The sequence below is a fragment of the Rhinoderma darwinii genome, chromosome 4 (genome assembly GCF_050947455.1).
Source record: "Rhinoderma darwinii isolate aRhiDar2 chromosome 4, aRhiDar2.hap1, whole genome shotgun sequence".
NCBI lineage: Eukaryota > Metazoa > Chordata > Amphibia > Anura > Rhinodermatidae > Rhinoderma > Rhinoderma darwinii.
The window spans coordinates 400,786,552-400,810,571 of NC_134690.1; the positions used below are offsets into that span (position 1 = coordinate 400,786,552).

The 24,020-nt window shown below is 40.5% G+C and overlaps 2 protein-coding genes across 2 annotated transcripts in view; one reads left to right on the plus strand and one right to left on the minus strand.

The window, feature by feature from the left end:
• LOC142760579 (ALK tyrosine kinase receptor-like) overlaps positions 1-24,020 on the plus strand; it is a 358,286-nt gene that overhangs the window by 270,857 nt on the left and 63,409 nt on the right. The window lies entirely within an intron of this gene.
• On the minus strand, positions 21,150-23,889 carry LOC142760309 (uncharacterized). The gene has a single exon (XM_075863444.1). It carries the CDS (start codon positions 23,868-23,870, stop codon positions 21,183-21,185), a length of 2,688 nt encoding a protein of 895 aa, XP_075719559.1. The 5' UTR covers positions 23,871-23,889; the 3' UTR covers positions 21,150-21,182.

Consider the following 24,020-nt stretch of genomic DNA (forward strand, 5'->3'; position numbering starts at 1 on the left):
GTATCTTCTGTATATAATTATATATGTACAGCTGGTATAAGTTATACATCTTCTTGTATATAGTGATATGGAGCATGCTGGTATAACCTGGGTATCTTCTGTATATAATTATATATGTACAGCTGGTATAAGTTACACATCTTCTTGTATATAGTGATATGGAGCATGCTGGTATAACCTGGGTATCTCCTGTATATTATTATATATGTACAGCTGGTATAAGTTATACATCTTCTTGTATATAGTGATATGGAGCATGCTGGTATAACCTGGGTATCTTCTGTATATAATTATATATGTACAGCTGGTATAAGTTATACATCTTCTTGTATATAGTGATATGGAGCATGCTGGTATAACCTGGGTATCTTCTGTATATAATTATATGTGTACAGCTGGTATAAGTTATACATCTTCCTGTATATAGTGATATGGAACATGCTGGTATAACCTGGGTATCTTCTGTATATAATTATATATGTACAGCTGGTATAAGTTATACATCTTCCTGTATATAGTGATATGGAGCATGCAGGTATAACCTGGGTATCCTCTCTATATAATTATATATGTACAGCTGGTATAAGTTATACATCTTCTTGTATATAGTGATATGGAGCATGCTGGTATAACCTGGGTATATATATTCTGTATATAATTATATATGTACAGCTGGGATAAGTTTTACATCTTCTTGTATATAGTGATATGGAGCATGCTGGTATAACCTGGGTATCTTCTGTATATAATTATATATGTACAGCTGGTATAAGTTATACATCATCTTGTATATAGTGATATGGAGCATGCTGGTATAACCTGGGTATCTCCTGTATATAATTATATATGTACAGCTGGTATAAGTTATACATCTTCTTGTATATAGTGATATAGAGCATGCTAGTATAACCTGGGTATCTTCTGTATATAATTATATATGTACAGCTGGTATAAGTTATACATCTTCCTGTATATAGTGATATGGAGCATGCTGGTATAACCTGGGTATCTTCTGTATATAATTATATATGTACAGCTGGTATAAGTTATACGTCTTCTTGTATATAGTGATATGGAGCATGCTGGTATAACCTGGGCATCTTCTGTATATAATTATATATGTACAGCTGGGATAAGTTTTACATCTTCTTGTATATAGTGATATGGAGCATGCTGGTATAACCTGGGTATATTCTGTATATAATTATATATGTACAGCTGGTATAAGTTATACATCTTCTTGTATATAGTGATATGGAGCATGCTGGTATAACCTGGGTATCTCCTGTATATTATTATATATGTACAGCTGGTATAAGTTATACATCTTCTTGTATATAGTGATATGGAGCATGCTGGTATAACCTGGGTATCTTCTGTATATAATTATATATGTACAGCTGGTATAAGTTATACATCTTCTTGTATATAGTGATATGGAGCATGCTGGTATAACCTGGGTATCTTCTGTATATAATTATATATGTACAGCTGGTATAAGTTACACATCTTCTTGTATATAGTGATATGGAGCATGCTGGTATAACCTGGGTATCTCCTGTATATTATTATATATGTACAGCTGGTATAAGTTATACATCTTCTTGTATATAGTGATATGGAGCATGCTGGTATAACCTGGGTATCTTCTGTATATAATTATATATGTACAGCTGGTATAAGTTATACATCTTCTTGTATATAGTGATATGGAGCATGCTGGTATAACCTGGGTATCTTCTGTATATAATTATATGTGTACAGCTGGTATAAGTTATACATCTTCCTGTATATAGTGATATGGAACATGCTGGTATAACCTGGGTATCTTCTGTATATAATTATATATGTACAGCTGGTATAAGTTATACATCTTCCTGTATATAGTGATATGGAGCATGCAGGTATAACCTGGGTATCCTCTCTATATAATTATATATGTACAGCTGGTATAAGTTATACATCTTCTTGTATATAGTGATATGGAGCATGCTGGTATAACCTGGGTATATATATTCTGTATATAATTATATATGTACAGCTGGGATAAGTTTTACATCTTCTTGTATATAGTGATATGGAGCATGCTGGTATAACCTGGGTATCTTCTGTATATAATTATATATGTACAGCTGGTATAAGTTATACATCATCTTGTATATAGTGATATGGAGCATGCTGGTATAACCTGGGTATCTCCTGTATATAATTATATATGTACAGCTGGTATAAGTTATACATCTTCTTGTATATAGTGATATAGAGCATGCTAGTATAACCTGGGTATCTCCTGTATATAATTATATATGTACAGCTGGTATAAGTTATACATCTTCCTGTATATAGTGATATGGAGCATGCTGGTATAACCTGGGTATATTCTGTATATAATTATATATGTACAGCTGGTATAAGTTATACATCTTCCTGTATATAGTGATATGGAGCATGCTGGTATAACCTGGGTATCTCCTGTATATAATTATATATGTACAGCTGGTATAAGTTATACATCTTCTTGTATATAGTGATATGGAGCATGCTGGTATAACCTGGGTATCTTCTGTATATAATTATATATGTGCAGCTGGTATAAGTTATACATCTTCTTGTATATAGTGATATGGAGCATGCTGATATAACCTGGGTATCTCCTGTATATAATTATATATGTACAGCTGGTATAAGTTATATATCTTCCTGTATATAGTGATATGGAGCATGCTGGTATAACCTGGGTATCTTCTGTATATAATTATATATGTACAGCTGGTATAAGTTATACATCTTCCTGTATATAGTGATATGGAGCATGCTGGTATAACCTGGGTATCTTCTGTATATAATTATATCTGTACAGCTGGTATAAGTTATACATCTTCTTGTATATAGTGATATGGAGCATGCTGGTATAACCTGGGTATCTTCTGTATATAATTATATATGTACAGCTGGTATAAGTTATACATCTTCTTGTATATAGTGATATGGAGCATGCTGGTATAACCTGGGTATCTTCTGTATATAATTATATATGTACAGCTGGTATAAGTTATACATCTTCTTGTATATAGTGATATGGAGCATGCTGGTATAACCCGGGTATATTCTGTATATAATTATATATGTACAGCTGGTATAAGTTATACATCTTCCTGTATGTAGTGATATGGTACATGCTGGTATAACCTGGGTATCTTCTGTATATAATAATATATGTACAGCTGGTATAAGTTATACATCTTTTGTATATAGTGATATGGAGCATGCTGGTATAACCTGGGTATCTTCTGTATATATTTATATATGTACAGGTGGTATAAGTTATACATCTTCCTGTATATAGTGATATGGTACATGCTGGTATAACCTGGGTATCTTCTGTATATAATAATATATGTACAGCTGGTATAAGTTATACATCTTCTTGTATATAGTGATATGGAGCATGCTGGAATAACCTGGGTATCTTCTGTATATAATTATATATATGCAGCTGGTATAAGTTATACATCTTCTTGTATATAGTGATATGGAGCATGCTGGTATAACCTGGGTATCTTCTGTATATAATTATATATGTACAGCTGGTATAAGTTATACATCTTCCTGTATATAGAGATATGGAGCATGCTGGTATAACCTGGGTATCTTCTGTATATAATTATATATGTACAGCTGGTATAAGTTATACATCTTCCTGTATATAGTAATATGGAGCATGCTGGTATAACCTGGGTATCTTCTGTATATAATTATATATGTACAGCTGGTATAAGTTATACATCTTCCTGTATATAGAGATATGGAGCATGCTGGTATAACCTGGGTATCTCCTGTATATAATTATATATGTACAGCTGGTATAAGTTATACATCTTCTTGTATATAGTGATATAGAGCATGCTGGTATAACCTGGGTATCTTCTGTATATGATTATATTTGTACAGCTGGTATATTATACATCTTCCTGTATATATTAATATGGAGCATGCTGGTATAACCCGGGTATCTTCTGTATATAATTATATATGTACATCTGGTATAAGTTATACATCTTCTTGTATATAGTGATATGGAGCATGCTGGTGTAACCTGGGTATCTTCTGTATATAATTATATATGTACAGCTGGTATATTATACATCTTCCTGTATATATTGATATGGAGCATGCTGGTATAACCTGGGTATCTTCTGTATATAATTATATTTGTACAGCTGGTATATTATACATCTTCCTGTATATATTAATATGGAGCATGCTGGTATAACCCGGGTATCTTCTGTATATAATTATATATGTACATCTGGTATAAGTTATACATCTTCTTGTATATAGTGATATGGAGCATGCTGGTGTAACCTGGGTATCTTCTGTATATAATTATATATGTACAGCTGGTATATTATACATCTTCCTGTATATATTGATATGGAGCATGCTGGTATAACCTGGGTATCTTCTGTATATAATTATATTTGTACAGCTGGTATATTATACATCTTCCTGTATATATTAATATGGAGCATGCTGGTATAACCCGGGTATCTTCTGTATATAATTATATATGTACATCTGGTATAAGTTATACATCTTCTTGTATATAGTGATATGGAGCATGCTGGTGTAACCTGGGTATCTTCTGTATATAATTATATATGTACAGCTGGTATATTATACATCTTCTTGTATATAGTGATATGGAGCATGCTGGTATAACCCGGGTATCTTCTGTATATAATTATATATGTACAGCTGGTATAAGTTATACATCTTCTTGTTTATAGTTATATGGAGCATGCTGGTATAACCTGGGTATCTTCTGTATATAATTATATATGTACAGCTGGTATAAGTTATACATCTTCTTGTTTATAGTTATATGGAGCATGCTGGTATAACCTGGGTATCTTCTGTATATAATTATATATGTACAGCTGGTATAAGTTATACATCTTCTTGTATATAGTGATATGGAGCATGCTGGTATAACCTGGGTATCTTCTGTATATAATTCTATATGTACAGCTGGTATAAGTTATACATCTTCCTGTATATAGTGATATGGAGCATGCTGATATAACCTGGGCATCGTCTGTATATAATTATATATGTACAGCTGGTATAAGTTATACATCTTCTTGTTTATAGTTATATGGAGCATGCTGGTATAACCTGGGTATCTTCTGTATATAATTATATATGTACAGCAGGTATAAGTTATACATCTTCTTGTATATAGTGATATGGAGCATGCTGGTATAACCTGGGTATCTTCTGTATATAATTATATATGTACTGCTGGTATAAGTTATACATCTTCTTGTTTATAGTTATATGGAGCATGCTGGTATAACCTGGGTATCTTCTGTATATAATTATATATGTACAGCTGGTATAAGTTATACATCTTCTTGTATATAGTGATATGGAGCATGCTGGTATAACCTGGGTATCTTCTGTATATAATTATATATGTACAGCTGGTATAAATTATACATCTTCCTGTATATAGTGATATGGAGCATGCTGGTATAACCTGGGTATCTTCTGTATATAATTCTATATGTACAGCTGGTATAAGTTATACATCTTCTTGTATATAGTGATATGGAGCATGCTGGTATAACCCGGGTATCTTCTGTATATAATTATATATGTACAGCTGGTATAAGTTATACATCGTCCTGTATATAGTGATATGGAGCATGCTGGTATAACCTGGGTATCTTCTGTACATAATTATATATGTACAGCTGGTATAAGTTATACATCTTCTTGTATATAGTGATATGGAGCATGCTGGTATAACCTGGGTATCTTCTGTATATAATTATATATGTACAGCTGGTATAAATTATACATCTTCCTGTATATAGTGATATGGAGCATGCTGGTATAACCTGGGTATCTTCTGTATATAATTCTATATGTACAGCTGGTATAAGTTATACATCTTCCTGTATATAGTGATATGGAGCATGCTGATATAACCTGGGCATCGTCTGTATATAATTATATATGTACAGCTGGTATAAGTTATACATCTTCTTGTATATAGTGATATGGAGCATGCTGGTATAACCTGGGTATCTTCTGTATATAATTATATATGTACAGCTGGTATAAGTTATACATCTTCCTGTATATAGTGATATGGAGCATGCTGGTATAACCTGGGTATCTTCTGTATATAATTATATATGTACAGCTGGTATAAGTTATACATCTTCCTGTATATAGTGATATGGAGCATGCTGGTATAACCTGGGTATCTTCTGTATATAATTATATATGTGCAGCTGGTATAAGTTATATATATTCCTGTATATAGTGATATGGAGCATGCTGGTATAACCTGGGTATCTTCTGTATATAATTATATATGTACAGCTGGTATAAGTTATACATCCTCTTGTATATAGGGATATGGAGCATGCTGGTATAACCTGGGTATCTTCTGTATATAATTATATATGTACAGCTGGTATAAGTTATACATCTTCTTGTATATAGTGATATGGAGCATGCTGGTATAACCTGGGTATCTTCTGTATATAATTATATATGTACAGCTGGTATAAGTTATACATCTTCTTGTATATAGTGATATGGAGCATGCTGGTATAACCTGGGTATCTTCTGTATATAATTATATATGTGCAGCTGGTATAAGTTATATATATTCCTGTATATAGTGATATGGAGCATGCTGGTATAACCTGGGTATCTTCTGTATATAATTATATATGTACAGCTGGTATAAGTTATACATCCTCTTGTGTATAGGGATATGGAGCATGCTGGTATAACCTGGGTATCTTCTGTATATAATTATATATGTACAGCTGGTATAAGTTATACATCTTCTTGTATATAGTGATATGGAGCATGCTGGTATAACCTGGGTATCTTCTGTATATAATTATATATGTACAGCTGGTATAAGTTATACATCTTCTTGTATATAGTGATATGGAGCATGCTGGTATAACCTGGGTATCTTCTGTATATAATTATATATGTACAGCTGGTATAAGTTATACATCTTCTTGTATATAGTGATATGGAGCATGCTGGTATAACCTGGGTATCTTCTGTATATAATTATATATGTACAGCTGGTATATTATACATCATCCTGTATATAGTGATATATTGTTATATATTTGCATATAATACTTGGAATAGCTTTGTAGATGAAATGGGACATTTCTCCGTTAATGTGAAACAGATATAAATATAATAACTATTATGGGACATACATTTGGCTTCCTGTAGGGCCGCGGCCTCCCCCTCCCCCTATATTATTAATTGACATGTTGGTTTATATTTTCTCACTTCTACATCCATATTTAATATGCAGAATAACATAAGTGGTGGAGGACACTTTAGTCTCTCCCGTCCTCGGGTCCATGTGATATTTTCCTCCTTTGCGGTTGTTGTTACCATATGAATCACGGCATCCAATCTCTTTACCGTCTTCATCCATCTGAATCAGCGGCCGCCGTGGATGAAGTCGTGACCTCGCACATACAGTGGGTCGGGGTCATGTTAGACTTCTCTGCCTTCTATACTCAATGATAATTTATCAGGCTCGGAGATATAGGGGGTCAAAGACCTATACGAATAAATTAATGACCCTAAAATATGAGCTGGAATTTCGAGCTCTTGACATATAGCATTGACATTAGGGGTTACTATGTAGCTGTAGGGCAATGCTCCGCCGCTGCCTTCTGACTGTATATAGAAGGAACGGCACGTACACCGTATATTATGGACTATGAGGCGCACTTTTTAGCAGGATAAAATAAGAGTTTGTTATATAGTTTGTACTCAGGGGGGCCTGACGGTGCCAGACCCCTGGCCGGTTCCTTAGCAGAGCGCTCATGAAGCGGCACTTTCTTCTCTCTCCCTTTTCGGCACTGACCTGTATAGTATAGGGCAGGACGGGTAGTGTGGACAGGACACCCAGACAGGACGACGCAGGGAACTACGCTGGTGCCTGCGGAGGGGAGTCAGCACAGACCACCTGATTTTACTCTAGACCACCAGGGAACCAAATATCAACCCCCTCATATATGCTGGACCACAGGTATTAACCCCCACTTTTACCCGAGATCACCAGGAAATAACATATATACACTCCTCCTATATCCTATACCACCCATATTCTACCCTAGACCACCGGGGAAAGAAATATGTATACCCTATTCTGCCCTAGCCCACCAGGTACCACCCTCCTGGACACACATGCGGTGCAGTCACTATCGCAGCGCTGCCCCCCCCCCCCTTTGCCAGATGAAAGACCATTGATTGGTCTCGCACTTCTCTGAATGTTATGTTTGGAATAAAGCATTGAAAATTCAATTCAAATTCTGGAGTTCTGTCTACCCCAGAAACTACCCTAGACCACCAGGTATTAACCCCCACTTTTACCTGAGTCCACCAGGGAACAAAACATTAACCCCTCATAAATCGTAGACCACAGGTATTAGCCCCTATTTTTCCATAGACCACCAGTAAATATATTCTATACCCCCATCTTTACCCTAGATCCGCAGGGAATAAAATATGAACCCCTCTTCCACCCTAGACCACCAGAACTAGTGACATTTACCCCTCCTCCAGGATAGTGTTTTCATAGGGACCTCTGAGGCAGCAAGTTATGGGGGCACATGTGAGAGAAACTTATGGGGAATGTATTGGTATATTAAGGCAGGAACATGTGGGAGCATCAGAGGTAGGAACCTATAAGAGCAAATTAGGCAATTATGGGGGTATCTGAGGCTGAGGCAATTATGGGGGTATTGGAGGCTGAGGCAATTATGGGGGTATTGGAGGCTGAGGCAATTATGGGGGTATTGGAGGCTGAGGCAATTATGGGGGTATCTGAGGCTGAGGCAATTATGGGGGTATTGGAGGCTGAGGCAATTATGGGGGTATTGGAGGCTGAGGCAATTATAGGGGTATTGGAGGCTGAGGCAATTATGGGGTATCTGAGGCAATTATGGGGGTATTGGAGGCAGAAGCAATTATGAGGTATCTCAGGCTGAGGCAATTATGGGGTATCTGAGGCTGAGGCAATTATGGCGGCATCTGAGGCTGAGGCAATTATGGGGCATCTGAGGCAATAATGGGGGTATCTGCGGCAATTATGGGGGCATCTGAGGCTGAGGCAATTATGGGGGCATCTGAGGCTGAGGCAATTATGGGGCATCTGAGGCAATTATGGGGCATCTGAGGCAATAATGGGGGTATCTGCGGCAATTATGGGGGAATCTGAAGCAATTATGGGGGTATCTGAGGCAATTATGGGGGTATCTGAAGCAATTATGGGGGTATCTGAGGCAATTATGGGGATATCTGAGGCAGACACTCATAAACACCTCTCACACAGACACTTATGGGAGCATATGAGGTTTATGGGGGTATCAGCAGATGAGACTTTTATGGGATCATTTTGGAGGCGTCTGAGGCACTTGAAAATGTAGGAGTGACGGCTGCAAACTGTAATATCTCTCTCCACGTCACATTCACAGGGGTCCAGGAAGCTGAGATATGAGGAGCTATTTGCAGGATCCTCACATTGTAGAGCTGCTTTATCTGCCCCCTGCTGCCTGTGACATGGAGAGATCACTGTGATCACTGGGGATCTTCCTTCCCGGACAAATAGCGTCTCTGCCGTGTAAACAAGGAAAATCTATTATTGACTCTATACGAAAGACAATCCTGAGCGTCCTCCTCCTCCTCCCTCCGCAGGCAGCGACAGCAGCTCTACAGTGTGAGCACCCCGCAAACAGCTCCCCATATCTCAGCTTCCCGGATTTCTATGGCCGTGATGTGGGGGAGGGGCATATTGGGGTTCACTGCAGTCGAGTCAGGCTTCTTCACTCCACAAGCTGCTGCACCCGCTGCCCCCCCCCCCTGCGCGGATCCGTAACGTCTTATTAGAATTGCTACACAACATGCATCCAATTAATTCTTGTTGTTGCGTTTCTTACGGACCGGGAAACATTACAAATCTTTGTCCTTTATGTGAATTATTGTTGATGATTTTTTCTTGCTGAACAGAATCTCTGAGCGCCACTTCCAGATTATCAATAATTAATTTAGAGAAGTAGAGCGTGACAAAAAACAATGTTTACTTTAAGGAACACTCCGCCTAACGCCGCCGCAACGCCAAGGACTCACGTTGGGTATTTGAGGCTCATTAAAATCATTAAATGGAAACAATTTATAAAGAGATAAACAAGATACAAGAGAAGTTTTATCATCCTGACACATGGCAGGGCTGGGGGGCACATGGCAGGGCTGGGGGGTACATGGCAGGGCTGGGGGGCACATGGCAGGGCTGGGGGGCACATGGCAGGGCTGGGGGGCACATGGCAGGGCTGGGGGGCACATGGCAGGGCTGGGGGTACATGGCAGGGCTGGGGGGCACATGGCAGGGCTGGGGGCACATGGCAGGGCTGGGGGGTACATGGCAGGGCTGAGGGGCACATGGCAGGGCTGGGGGGCACATGGCAGGGCTGGGGAGTACATGGCAGGGCTGGGGGTACATGGCAGGGCTGGGGGGTACATGGCAGGGCTGGGGGGTACATGGCAGGGCTGGGGGGTACATGGCAGGGCTGGGGGCACATGGCAGGGCTGGGGGGTACATGGCAGGGCTGAGGGGCACATGGCAGGGCTGGGGGGCACATGGCAGGGCTGAGGGGCACATGGCAGGGCTGGGGGCACATGGCAGGGCTGGGGGGCACATGGCAGGGCTGGGGGGCACATGGCAGGGCTGGGGGGCACATGGCAGGGCTGGGGGGTACATGGCAGGCCTGGGGGGCGCATGGCAGGGCTTGGGGACACATGGCAGGCCTGGGTGGCACATGGCAGGGCTGGGGGGCACATGGCAGGGCTGGGGGGCACATGGCAGGGCTGGGGGTACATGGCAGGGCTGGGGGGCACATGGCAGGGCTGGGGGCAAATGGCAGGGCTGGGGGGCAAATGGCAGGCCTGGGGGGCACATGGCAGGGCTGGGGGGCACTCTCGCTCCATCTTATACGAAATCTACACATACTGTGGAGTAACTTGACTTTTCTTTTACTTCTCTTGTAATGATCTTGAGTTATATTCCGTTTTATACTCCATTCCCAGCCAAAGCTGCATTCAGGATTTTCCTATATTGACAGACACATCTTGAAAAGTCTAGCTAAGTTGAGATATTTGCAGTTTGATCTCAGCTCTGCTGCATTGCATTGGGGGAGATGTCTATTTCTGTGTCAGGCTACTGAACATTGTAAAGCAGCATTACGATTGGTCCCCACAGGAAGCCAATTAAAGGGGCTGTGCACAGATAACGTTTCTAAAATTGTAGGGGTTCTATAGGGGTCTCTTACTGACTGCAGGATAACACCACTGTGCCAAACATTTGTCCGCTGATCTACGTCCCAACAATGGGAACCAAACCCTCTTGACCCATATTGCAAGCAACCAATAGGACAGGTGGCTGTGTATGCGGCGGCCTCTCCACTGAAGCCTATGGGAGTTGGCAGCCAAACCAGTGACTCCGTTAAACTTCAAAGCATAGGACAGGATAGATAGATAGATAGATAGATAGATAGATAGATAGATAGATAGATAGATAGATAGATAGATAGATAGATAGATAGATAGATAGATAGATAGATAGATAGATAGATAGATAGATAGATAGATAGATAGATAGAGCTACATCTGTATGGATATAAATGTCTGGAGATTCTCAGCGCTGATGATCTTTGACATAAAGTAGTGATCATGGTGATCGTTTACTGTGATCACTGCTGCGGTCAGCCTCTCCAGCCAGCCTGAAATGACTGATAACAGAGAAAAATAGATTTTATTGAATTGCTCAGCAATGAGATCAACTTAAGGTTTAGTGTCACTGTAACAATTATTTCATCAGGGACTAAAGACAAGTCACAAAGTGGGTCACATCGTTAGACTCGGCGCCAAGATATGGAGCAGATGATTCCCGACATGGGGGCCCAGATGTGTTATTTCTCTTCGCAGATGCATTATGGGAATTTTCTCTTTTTAATGCCTAGGATTCTATAACTAGGCGAGGGGGAGGCACTTTAAATCTGATGCTGGTAGCAAAGTCTATGAAACACATGGTTACAATGTATCCCGCTCCCCCTCACACTAAGTTCTATCTCTCGCTGATGAGATGTTACAATGTATCAGGGGGATGAAGCAGCGAGCAGAAAACTCAGTAACTTGTGGGAAATCATCATCCGGTCTCATGTCAACTGCAGATTTCAGAGAAACTCAAATTAAATAAAACATTGTTCCGTCTCTTTCCCCAACGTGGTGAACGCGGCCCTCCCAACAGATCTGAGGCTGAGCAAAACTCCGAAAATTGTCTCATTTAGAAAGAATTGATGTGTATGGAGGGGGTGGAGAAGAGGGAAGTGGAACAGCCAGGAGCCGTCCCTCTTCTGAAGGCTTTTCTTAGAAAATATATTAGAGTCTTCAACTAGATTTTTCCTCCAATGCTTTACTCCCAGTGCCCACCCCCTTTTATAGGACTACAAACTTCATGTTCAAACAAATGTGCTGGGACCTGTAGTACTTCTGGGCCTGGCGGAGGTAAAATATTGGCAGGGTTTCATATCTTTATGGACACTATCAGTTACATATTGCTTTATTCCATTGGTCTAAAATTGTGGCTATCCAGCTCAGACATTTGAATCTGTATATCATGGTATAATGTGTTTATTGTATCTTAAAATAATACCACCATACACTGACTGATAATACCACCATACAGTGACAGAATAATACCGCCATACAGTGACTGAATAATACCTCCATACGCTGACTGAATAATACCATCATACAGTGACTGCATAATACCACCATACAGTGACTGCATAATACCACCATACAGTGACTGAATAATACCGCCATACAGTGACTGAATAATACCGCCATACAGTGACTGAATAATACCGCCATACACTGACTGAATAATACCACTATACACTGACTGAATAATACCACCATACACTGACTGAATAACACCACCATACAGTGACTGAATAATACCACCATATAGTGACTGAATAATACCACCATACACTGACTGAATAATACCACCATACAGTGACTGAATAATACCACCATACACTGACTGAATAATACCGCCATACAGTGACTGAATAATACCACCATACAGTGACTGAATAATACCACCATACAGTGACTGAATAATACCGCCATACACTGACTGAAGAATACCTCCATACACTGACTGAATAATACCACCATACACTGACTGAATAATACCACCATGCACTGACTGAATAATATCACCATACAGTGAGTGAATAATACCACCATACAGTGACTGAATAATACCACCATACAGTGACTGAATAATATCACCATATAGTGGGTGAATAATACCCCCATACACAGACTGAATAATACCAACATACAGTGACTGAATATTACCGCCATACACTGACTGACTAATACCACCATACAGCGACTGAATAATATAACCATACAGTGACTCAATAATACCACCATACAGTGATGGAATAATACCACCATACACTCACTGAATAATACCACCATACACTGACTGAATAACACCACCATACAGTGACTGAATAATACCACCATACAGTGACTGAATAATACCACCATACAGTGACTGAATAATACCACCATACAGTGACTGAATAATAACGCCATACAGTGACTGAATAATACCGCCATACAGTGACTGATAATACCGCCATACAGTGATAATACAAAAATACAGTGACTGAATAATACCTCCATACACTGACTGAATAATATCACCATACAGTGACTGAATAATATCACCATACAGTGACTGAATAATACCACCATATAGTGACTGAATAATACGACCATACAGTGACTGAATAATACGACCATACAATGACTGAATAATACGACCATACAGTGACTGACTAATACTGCCATACAGTGACTGATAATACCGCCATACAGTGACTGATAATACCGCCATACAGTGACTGAATAATACCGCCATACACTGACTGAATAATATCACCATACAGTGACTAAATAATATCACCATACAGTGACTGAATAATACCATCATACAGTGACTGAATAATACCACCATACAGTGACTGAATAATACTACCATACAGTGACTGAATAATACCAGCATACACTGACTGAATAATACTGTCATACAGTGACTGATAATACTGCCATACAGTGACTGAATAATACCGCCATACACTGACGGAATAATACCGCCATACACTGACTGAATAATACCGCCATACAGTGACTGAATAATACCGCCATATAGTGACTGAATAATACCTCCATACACGGACTGAATAAAACCTCCATACACTGACTAATACTGCCATACAGTGACTGTATAATACCTCCATACAATGACTCAATAATACCCCCATACAGTGACTGAATAATACCTCCATACACTGAATGAATAATACCGCCATACAGTGACTGAATAATTCCACCATACAGTGACTGAATAGTACCACCATACGCTGACTGAATAATACCACCATACACTGACTGAATAATACCGCCATACAGTGACTGAATAATACCGCCATACACTGACTGAATAATATTGCCATACACTGACTGAAGAATACTGCCATACAGTGACTGAATAATATCACCATACACTGACTGAATAATACCGCCATACAGTGACTGAATAATACCGCCATACAGTGACTGAATAAAACCGCTATACACTGACTGAATAATACCGCCATACAGTGAATGAATAATACCGCCATACAGTGACTGAATAATACCACCATACAGTGACTGAATAATACCACCACATAGTGACTGAATAATACCACCCTACAGTGACTGAATAATACCGCCATACACTGACTGAATAATACCGCCATACAGTGACTGAATAATACTGCCATACACGGACTGAATAATACCACCATACACTGACTGAATAATACCTCCATAAACTGACAGTAATACCACCATACAGTGACTGAATAATACCACCATACACTGACTGAATAATACCACCATACACTGACTGAATAATTCCACCATACAGTGACTGAATAATACCACCAAACACTGACTGAATAATACCACCATACAATGACTGAATAATACCGCCATACACTGACTGAATAATACCGCCATACTGTGACTGAATAATACCGCCATACACTGACTGAATAATACCACCATACAGTGACTGAATAATACCAGCATACACTGACTGAATAATAACGCCATACACTGACTGAATAATACCGCCATACACTGACTGAATAATACCTCCATACAGTGACTGAATAATATAAACGTATGTTTTAATATTTTTAGATTATTTACTGTAGGTTCTTCTATAATTGGTCTACATTCATTGTCCTCATCTCTTAACTCTCGCAGCTTCTTCTTTCACTTCCACCTGGCAGACAATCCCTCACCTTTCCCTCCAGGAGAACACTTTACTATCTCCATCCAGTTTATTTGCTGAATACAATTTCAAGGAAAATCTGTTCACTTCTCTTGATGAATTGAAGCTCCTGGCAGGAATGAAGTATCCAGCCAGCAAATTAGTTTCATCTTTTTATCAGTCAGCCCAGAATTTATATTTTTCCAAGCTCTTGGACACGTAAAAGATGACGGCCGAGGAAATGAACATTTAATCCCAGTTTTTCTCAAGGTTGGTATCGGTGACTTAAGTAACGTCTGATTTATAGAGTCTACCGAAGTTCCATTTGCAAAACCCACAAATCTCACCCATGTTTGACTCTATAGAAAAGAGAAGGGAAACAAAGGCCTGTGAATCATGACGCCGGATGAAGACATTTTATCACGGTTGTCAAGGAGGGGAGTAAATTAAACTAAGCAGTTCTGGCAAATGTAATCCTCCGAGCAATTCATATTCCACTGCCATATACTGAGCATATTGTAGTCTACCTCTACCATCTCAGCTCCGAGCAACTATAGCCCACTGTACCTGCACATCCCATCCCCATATAAACTTCTCTTCACACCCCAATTTATGCTTCCACGTTACACCATATTTAATCAGCGGAAAAAATCACTCTTCACTCATACAGTGACTGAATTTTATACATAATTTAGCATTATTAGATCTGCTTTTAATATCTCAAATTTTTAACTTTTTAAATGTTCACATAATTTAAGAGCAAATCCAGACAGATAATAAAACTTCTATAAGCATTCAGATCCATATTCATTTATATAGGGGGCAATATACTAGTTATATTCTGTTATATTCTTGTATATAGGGGACAATATAGTAGTTATATTCTTGTATATAGGAGCAGTATTGTAGTAGTTATATTCTTGTATATAGGAGCAGTATTATAGTAGTTATATTCTTGTATATAGGAGCAGTATTATAGTAGTTATATTCTAGTATATAGGGAGAAGTATTATAGTAGTTATATTCTTGTATATAGGAGCAGTATTATAGTAGTTATATTCTTGTATATAGGGGCAGTATTATAGTAGTTATATTCTTGTATATAGGGGGCAGTATTATAGTAGTCATATTCTTGTATGTAGGAGCAGTATTATAGTAGTTATATTATTGTATATAGGAGCAGTATTATAGTAGTTATATTCTTGTATATAGGGGCAGTATTATAGTAGTCATATTCTTGTATATAGGAGCAGTATTATAGTAGTTATATTCTTGTATATAGGAGCAGTATTATAGTAGTTATATTCTTGTATATAGGGGGCAGTATTATAGTAGTTATATTCTTGTATATAGGGACAGTATTATAGTAGTTATATTCTTGTATATAGGGGCAGTATTATAGTAGTTATATTCTTGTATATAGAGGGCAGTATTATAGTAGTTATATTCTTGTATATAGGGGTAGTATTATAGTAGTTATATTCTTGTATGTAGGAGCAGTATTATAGTCGTTATATTCTTGTATATAGGGGCAGTATTATAGTAGTTATATTCTTGTATATAGGGGGCAGTATTATAGTAGTTATATTCTTGTATATAGGGAGCAGTATTATAGTAGTTATATTCTTGTATATAGGGGCAGTAATATAGTAGTTATATTCTTGTATATAAGAGGCAGTATTATAGTAGTTATATTCTTGTATATAGGGGCAGTATTATAGTAGTTATATTCTTGTATATAGGAGGCAGTATTATAGTAGCTATATTCTTGTATATAGCGGGCAGTATTATAGTAGTTATATTCTTGTATATAGGGGCAGTATTATAGTAGTTATATTCTTGTATATAGGGGGCAGTATTATAGTAGTTATATTCTTGTATATAGGAGGCAGTATTATAGTAGTTATATTCTTGTATATAAGAGGCAGTATTATAGTAGTTATATTATTTGTATATAGGGGCAGTATAATAGTAGTTATATTCTTGTATATAGGGGGCAGTATTATAGTAGTTATATTCTTGTATATAGGGGCAGTATTATAGTAGTTATATTCTTGTATATAGGGGCAGTATAATAGTAGTTATATTCTTGTATATAGGAGGCGATTTTTATTAGTAAAAAAACAAACAAATTTAACATTCCATTAAAATTCCAAAGCAAATGATCATTTAACAGAACTCATACATGACGATGAAAAATAAACTAGAAAATAACTTTAACTTAACAAGAGTCCATTGCTGTTAAAAAGGAAGGAGGGAGAAAAACCAACAAGTTTGCATTATACAGAGAACTAGCATTATTCCATATATACATTCCTCCATAATGCGGTGTTTTTCTCATTTTTCCTAATTTCTAGGGATTTGATCCACCTTAGTTCTGACATGATCAGGTTCACGGCTGACATATGGTGAAATGGCTCGTTATAAATGGACATTCTGGTTCTTGTATGCCACTGGTAATATTTGACTACATTAATTATCAGATACAAGGTCCCCCGGTCAATGTTATTTACATTAGCTGGTACTCCATAAATAATTTCTGGGTATTTTAGAGACTGTAGTCTTGGGATTTTTAACTTATAGGATATTTCTTGCCATATATTTTGTCCTCCCCAGCACTCGGTTATAAAATGCTCCATTGTCTCCTCCTGTTGACAACCCAAGGGACATTTCCGATCTGACACACTCAAATATTTTAGATTCCCTTTAACATAAAGTTTCCCATGCAGTGACAGCCATGCAATGTCAAAAAGTTTACCCGGGAGTCTCGCTCCATTGAGAAACCTCAGACTCTCCTGTAAGGTTGCTGTTGTGCAATCTTTAAGTGCCGGCTGTAAAGAAAAGAAAGTCCTACATACGGTGAAATATAGATCTCTCCTGGTCTTACTCTCAATATAGGACTTGTCTATTCCCCATCTCCTCAGACATCTAAGACCATAATCCAGATACTGGGGAAGGAAGTCTCGTGTCAATCGCCCCCTTTTGAGACTGCCGCCCCGTATCCAAGACTCTGCAAAAGGCAATATCCAATCCCTGATACTGTTTACCCACAGGGCACTGTTATTTACGTCCAGGTTGCCAAAATTTGTTTTAAGAAACAAGGAGTCAAAGAAAACCCTTGGATTCAACATACCCAACCCACCCTCTCTCCTCTGTAGGTAAGTAATCCCTCTTTTTACTGGGTTCAACCTGTTCCCCCAAAAAAGTTGGAAGAACAGGCTAAAGAGCCCAGCGGAGAAAGATTCTGGCAAAGGAAAAATGACAGAAACATACAAGAAGACGGGGACCAGGTAAGTCTTCAACATTTTAACCCTCTCACTATAGGTCAGCCTCCAATTTCTCCATCGCTGAACCTTTGCATTTCCGGCTTCCAATTTCTGCTCCCAATTTAGTTTGGCATTATCATCCCTCCCAAATTTAATTCCCAGAATCTTAATATCGGTGGAGGCTTTCGCAAATTGTGGCAGATCAAAGTCTGGATCACTGTGCAATACCCAGAAAGCTTCACTCTTCTCAAAGTTGACCAGAGACCCAGAGGCCTCAGAGTAGCTTCTGATGGCTGCAGACAACATCTGCACCTCACTAGGCTCAGATATCACTACCGTCACATCATCCGCGTAGGCGACAACACTCAGGGGTGAGCAAAGCGGGATCGGTACGCCTCGAAAATCACACTGCTGCAGTAACCGCAGAAATGGGTCTATGGCAAAAACATACAGAAGTGGACTCAACGGGCAACCCTGTCTCACCCCCGACTCAACCCCGAAATTGTCGCCCTGCCAGCCATTGATCAAAGGAAAGCTCTCTGCCTCACAATACAAAGTTTTAAGCCAATCAATAAATTGTCCCGGAACACCGTACTTTAACAAAGTGGCCCATAGATAATCCTGATCTACTCTGTCGAAGGCTTTAGCCTGGTCTAGAGCAACAACATATCTCCCACACCCAAGAGCTTTACATCTCTCAAACATTTCCCTGATGGAGATAACGGCCCCAGAGATGTTCCGCCCTTTTACTGTGCCGAACTGGGAGCCTGCCAACAGTGCTGGGGACAGACAGACCAATCTAGAAAACAGAATTTTTGCCAAAATCTTTCTGTCAACATTCAAGAGGGCAATTGGCCTCCAGTTCTTGATCTCACCAGGGTCTTTACCCTTGGACAGCAAAATCAACGAAGACACTCTCATGGAGGAAGGCATCAGGTGGTTTTCTAGGCAGCTTTTGTACACATTCACCAGAATTGGTGCTAAAAGGTTTTTAAATTTCTTATAAAATTCGGCTGTTATACCGTCCGGACCTGGTGCCTTCTTTTGATGCAAGTTGTTGATGGCCTCAATAACTTCCTCCACTGTCAATTCTGCTGTCAAGGGTGAAAAATCCACATTAGCAGTATCAGGGCTTGGAGTTGCCCTTAAAAATTGAGTCATTTTCTCTTTATTCAATATCTTCTTCTGAAACACGACAGAATAGTAGGATTTCACCACACCCAGAATGCCCTCCCGAGATTCCTGAAGAACACCCTGGGAATCCACCAAACCTGTGACCACTCTGTTTTTTACCTGGTCTTGGCAACTTTCAAACGGATCAGGCTTCCCTAAACGCCCATAATCCCTCTCCAGAAGCAGGGACGTGTACCTACTATACTGATACTGCTTGATCTCAGATTTCAGCCGATCAATCTTTGCTCTGTCATCCTTATCCTCTGAACAAAGTGACTCCAGTTCCCTACGCAGCTTCAGATACTGGCTGTACTTACTCCTGCCTCTATTAATGGACAGTCTCTTTAAGAGCGATGCAATGTCCTTCTTGACATCCTCCCACCAGTCAGCAGCACCATCGTAAAAATCTACTCTCTCCAATTGACTTTGCAAAAGGGAGACAACACAACTCTGCACATGACTATCGTCCAAGAGACTAGAGTTAAGTTTCCATAGCCCCCTACCAATGTCTGGCCGTTTAGTGGCTCCTAAGCAGAAACACAGTGCCATATGGTCTGAATAAGGCACCACTTTTTCACTTATCCCAGTAACCATCTCTGTAGCGTTGACAAAAGCCAAATCGATCCTACTGTTCCTGTCCGCACAACAATATGTGAATTTTGGCTTCCTACCACCCTGTGTGAAGACATCACTCAAGCCTGCCTGTAAGATCATTTTATTTAGGACATTCGAGTCCCTGGTCACTGCTCTGCCAGAGGATCTGTCACCTGATGTCCTCGTGACATTGAAATCCCCAGCCATCACCACAGGAACAGAGGTAAAGACATATGGTTTCACATCATTAAAAAGCTGGACCCTGTCGGTCACTGTCTGTGGGCCATATATATTAATGAGTCGGAGCCTTCTACCGTGGATTGTAACTTCTAGGACCAGACACCGTCCCATACACACCTCCGTTAACCTATGTACAGTCACATCATTGGTGTTAAACAGTATAGCGACCCCGGCATAAGGCTCCACAGCCAGTGACCAGAAAGAAGGACCGGACCTCCACTCTCTCTCCGCCTCACGTATAAGCCCTATTGTGGTTAAACGAGTCTCTTGTAAGAAGATGACATCTGCATCCAGATATCGGAGATGATCATAGACTGTAAACCTCGTCTTCCTCACTTTAATACTGTTTACATTGCTGGAAGCAACTTTTAAGGAAAACCCGGTCATCAGAGCACAACACAAAAAGAAAAGCAAATAAATGACCCCCATCATAATGGCTAAGAATTGGGGTCACTCTGCCGACCACCTGTTTCCATATCCAACGGTCCTGGGGTTTCTACAGTGCAAGGTTTCTTTTTTATTAAGGGATGGTCCCTTGTGCCTTCTTCGTATTCACCATCTATTTTTAATAACTCTCGTTCAAAATCCCCATCTGACTCTGACAGGACACTGAATCTATTAGATACGACCATTACTTCTGGTCTGGTCCCTTTCTTCCTGCCTCTTTCCTCCTCTCCCTCAGGCTTACGAGAGGACGTGTCTTTTTTTTTCCTCTTATTCTGCATACCCCTCCTTTCCTCAGATGGTAATGCAGAAGAAGAGGCTGCCGGTGGCTGGTCCCGAGGGACAACTTCCATGGTCTCCTGTGTACTGTCCGACTGCTGGTGTTCTGGACCTGGATGACCTGACTCCTGCTGGACCTCCTGTCTGGTCATTATTGACCCTGACATTAGAGCCTCCTCCTCTACAGCGTCCGTCTCAGTCATAAACTCCTCAACCGGAATCTGTTTACAGATATTGTGCCACGCGTCAGGACAGTCCCTGTGCGGGTGACCCACCCTCCCACACAGATTACATCGGACATTCTGACAGTTGGAACTTAGATGGCCAATTTCACCGCACAGGTTACACTTTACCACGGTGCAGATGTTTGCCAGGTGACCGGTCTTACCACACTTGAAGCACTTTCTGGGTTGACCAGGATAAAAGCAAACACCCTTTTCTCTCCCAATGAAGAAGGAATTGGGTAAATGTAAAGTCACATTGTTATGCTGGCGCAGTTTTACCAGAACCCTCCACCCTCCAGTCCAGATACCATCAGCGTCTCTGTTCTTGGTCAGGTCAGACACCAGGTCACAGTGTCGCCTGAGCCAGACCACAATATCCTGGGGAGGAACAGCTTCATTCCAAAAAATGATGTTGACACCAACGGTATCTGGCTTGGACACTGGAATAAAGCTAAATTTGTCCCAACCGGTTTTGTCCCTGAACTTGGAAAAATGTGCCCAGAATCTATCCAAGTCAGGCGTAAGCTTAAAGCTGACATCGTAGCCCTGTCTGTCTGGTAGATTTATTACTGCCAAGATATTTGCTGGCACAAAACCCATCTGGTGACACAGAAGTTCTCGGACCACAAACCTCCTATCTGGAAGGTCCTCCTTGGCGCCCTTGTGCTTGAACCTCACCACATTCCTCCTTTTAAAGGCCTGGCCTGTATAGCTAGCGCCAGAGGTAAAAGATGGAGCACCGCGGCTCCAGGCATTTCTGGGAGGAGGCTGGCGGGTCTCACTGTCCTGACTTATAGGGCGAGTGTCTGCTCTAGAGGGGTCTGTCACACTTTGTGTACTTACAATTAGAGGGGGGAAATCAAGCACATTATTCTGAACATCTTCTGACCCATCAACCTCTATGTCATCATCAGATAAACCTACATCATACACAAGCCGTGCGTTCCCTCCAACCAACAACCCTTCAGGTACATTCCCACTCCCCCCAGTCTGTGCCCCAGCAGTACAGCTCTGCTGTGTCAGCGCATCATCCTGACCCATGGATGAACGTCCACTGTCCTGTTGTGCTGAGCATCCTGGGACTTGTGGTGCCTGTGCTAGTATCCGACTTCCATGCCCCTGTTCAGACACAGCTGCAGATTTTTGCCGTTTTTCTTTCTCCTCTTTCTGTGCGTCCGCTTCTAGAAATGAGAATCTTGCAGGTTGCAGCACTAGTCTGGTCTCTGGCCGGGGATCATCTGGGAAAATATCTGACCCCGAGTCCGCCTCAGAGAATCTGAACTCTGGATCAAAGTTCTGTCTGTCGGTCATAGTAGAAAACCGTTCCTTGTTTTTATAGGATTCTGCGAGTGGCCCCATCCTCTCCAGGACACCGTCCATCTCCCCCACCACTTGTGCGAGTTGCATCCCGAGTGAGTAAAGCTGAGCAGCATATACGGCTTCATTCTTAGGATTGGCGTTCTTCAGTTTATATACACAGTCAATTTGTATTTGCAGCATTTGTTTTTGGCTCTGTAACTCTCCCATCCTCCTCACCAGAGCAGGGATTTCCTCCGCCAGTTGCAGCTCAGGCGCACGCTCTGTCTCTTTAGACTGTGGGCTCTGCTGGTGCAGGATCTCAGGCTGTCTGAATGCCGCTGACCCCTCCAGATTAACCGTCCCAGCTCCACTGGTCTCACCCCCTGCTGGATCACACTCTCCAAGGCTTGTAACAGTTGTAGAAACACCTTGAGTATTCCTTGCAGGTTTTGCCTCCACAGACTTTTCAATGTTTTTACTGCTGCTAGACCTTGTGCGGCCTGAGCACGCCACGCTGGCCACCCATTCACTCTGCTGCAATGTCAGTCTCTCCAGGGATGTTCTCCGCTGTCTGGATGCTGGAGGGGTGAGCTGCACCCCAGGTACATGTAATGTGCTCTGCCCCACCAGTGCTTCACTCTCACAAGTACTTCTTACTGCTGCAACATTAGCTTTACTCACTTTACATTCTTCATCTTCCTTCCTTGTGCCGCTGGTGCTTCCATCCTGAGTGTTACAATGCTCAACATTCACTTTGGGACTTGTATCCACATTAGAAAGAGCCTGGGAGTTTTCTCCCAGTAGAGGCCTGGAAGCCTGGGCCTTGCGTGGGGAGAGTCCCCGCCCGGGGTGGCCCCGCCCTGGGCTATCTCCAGACATGAGGAGAGCTACAGACACACAACCTCACAGCAAGGAGGCAGTATTATAGTAGTTATATTCTTGTATATAGCGGGCAGTATTATAGTAGTTATATTCTTGTATATTGGGGCAGTATTATAGTAGTTATATTCTTGTATATAGGGGCAGTAT

Bases quoted from the DNA above. Each gene is read 5' to 3' on its own strand.
- LOC142760309 (XM_075863444.1), bottom strand. From the start codon at position 23,870: ATGTCTGGAGATAGCCCAGGGCGGGGCCACCCCGGGCGGGGACTCTCC.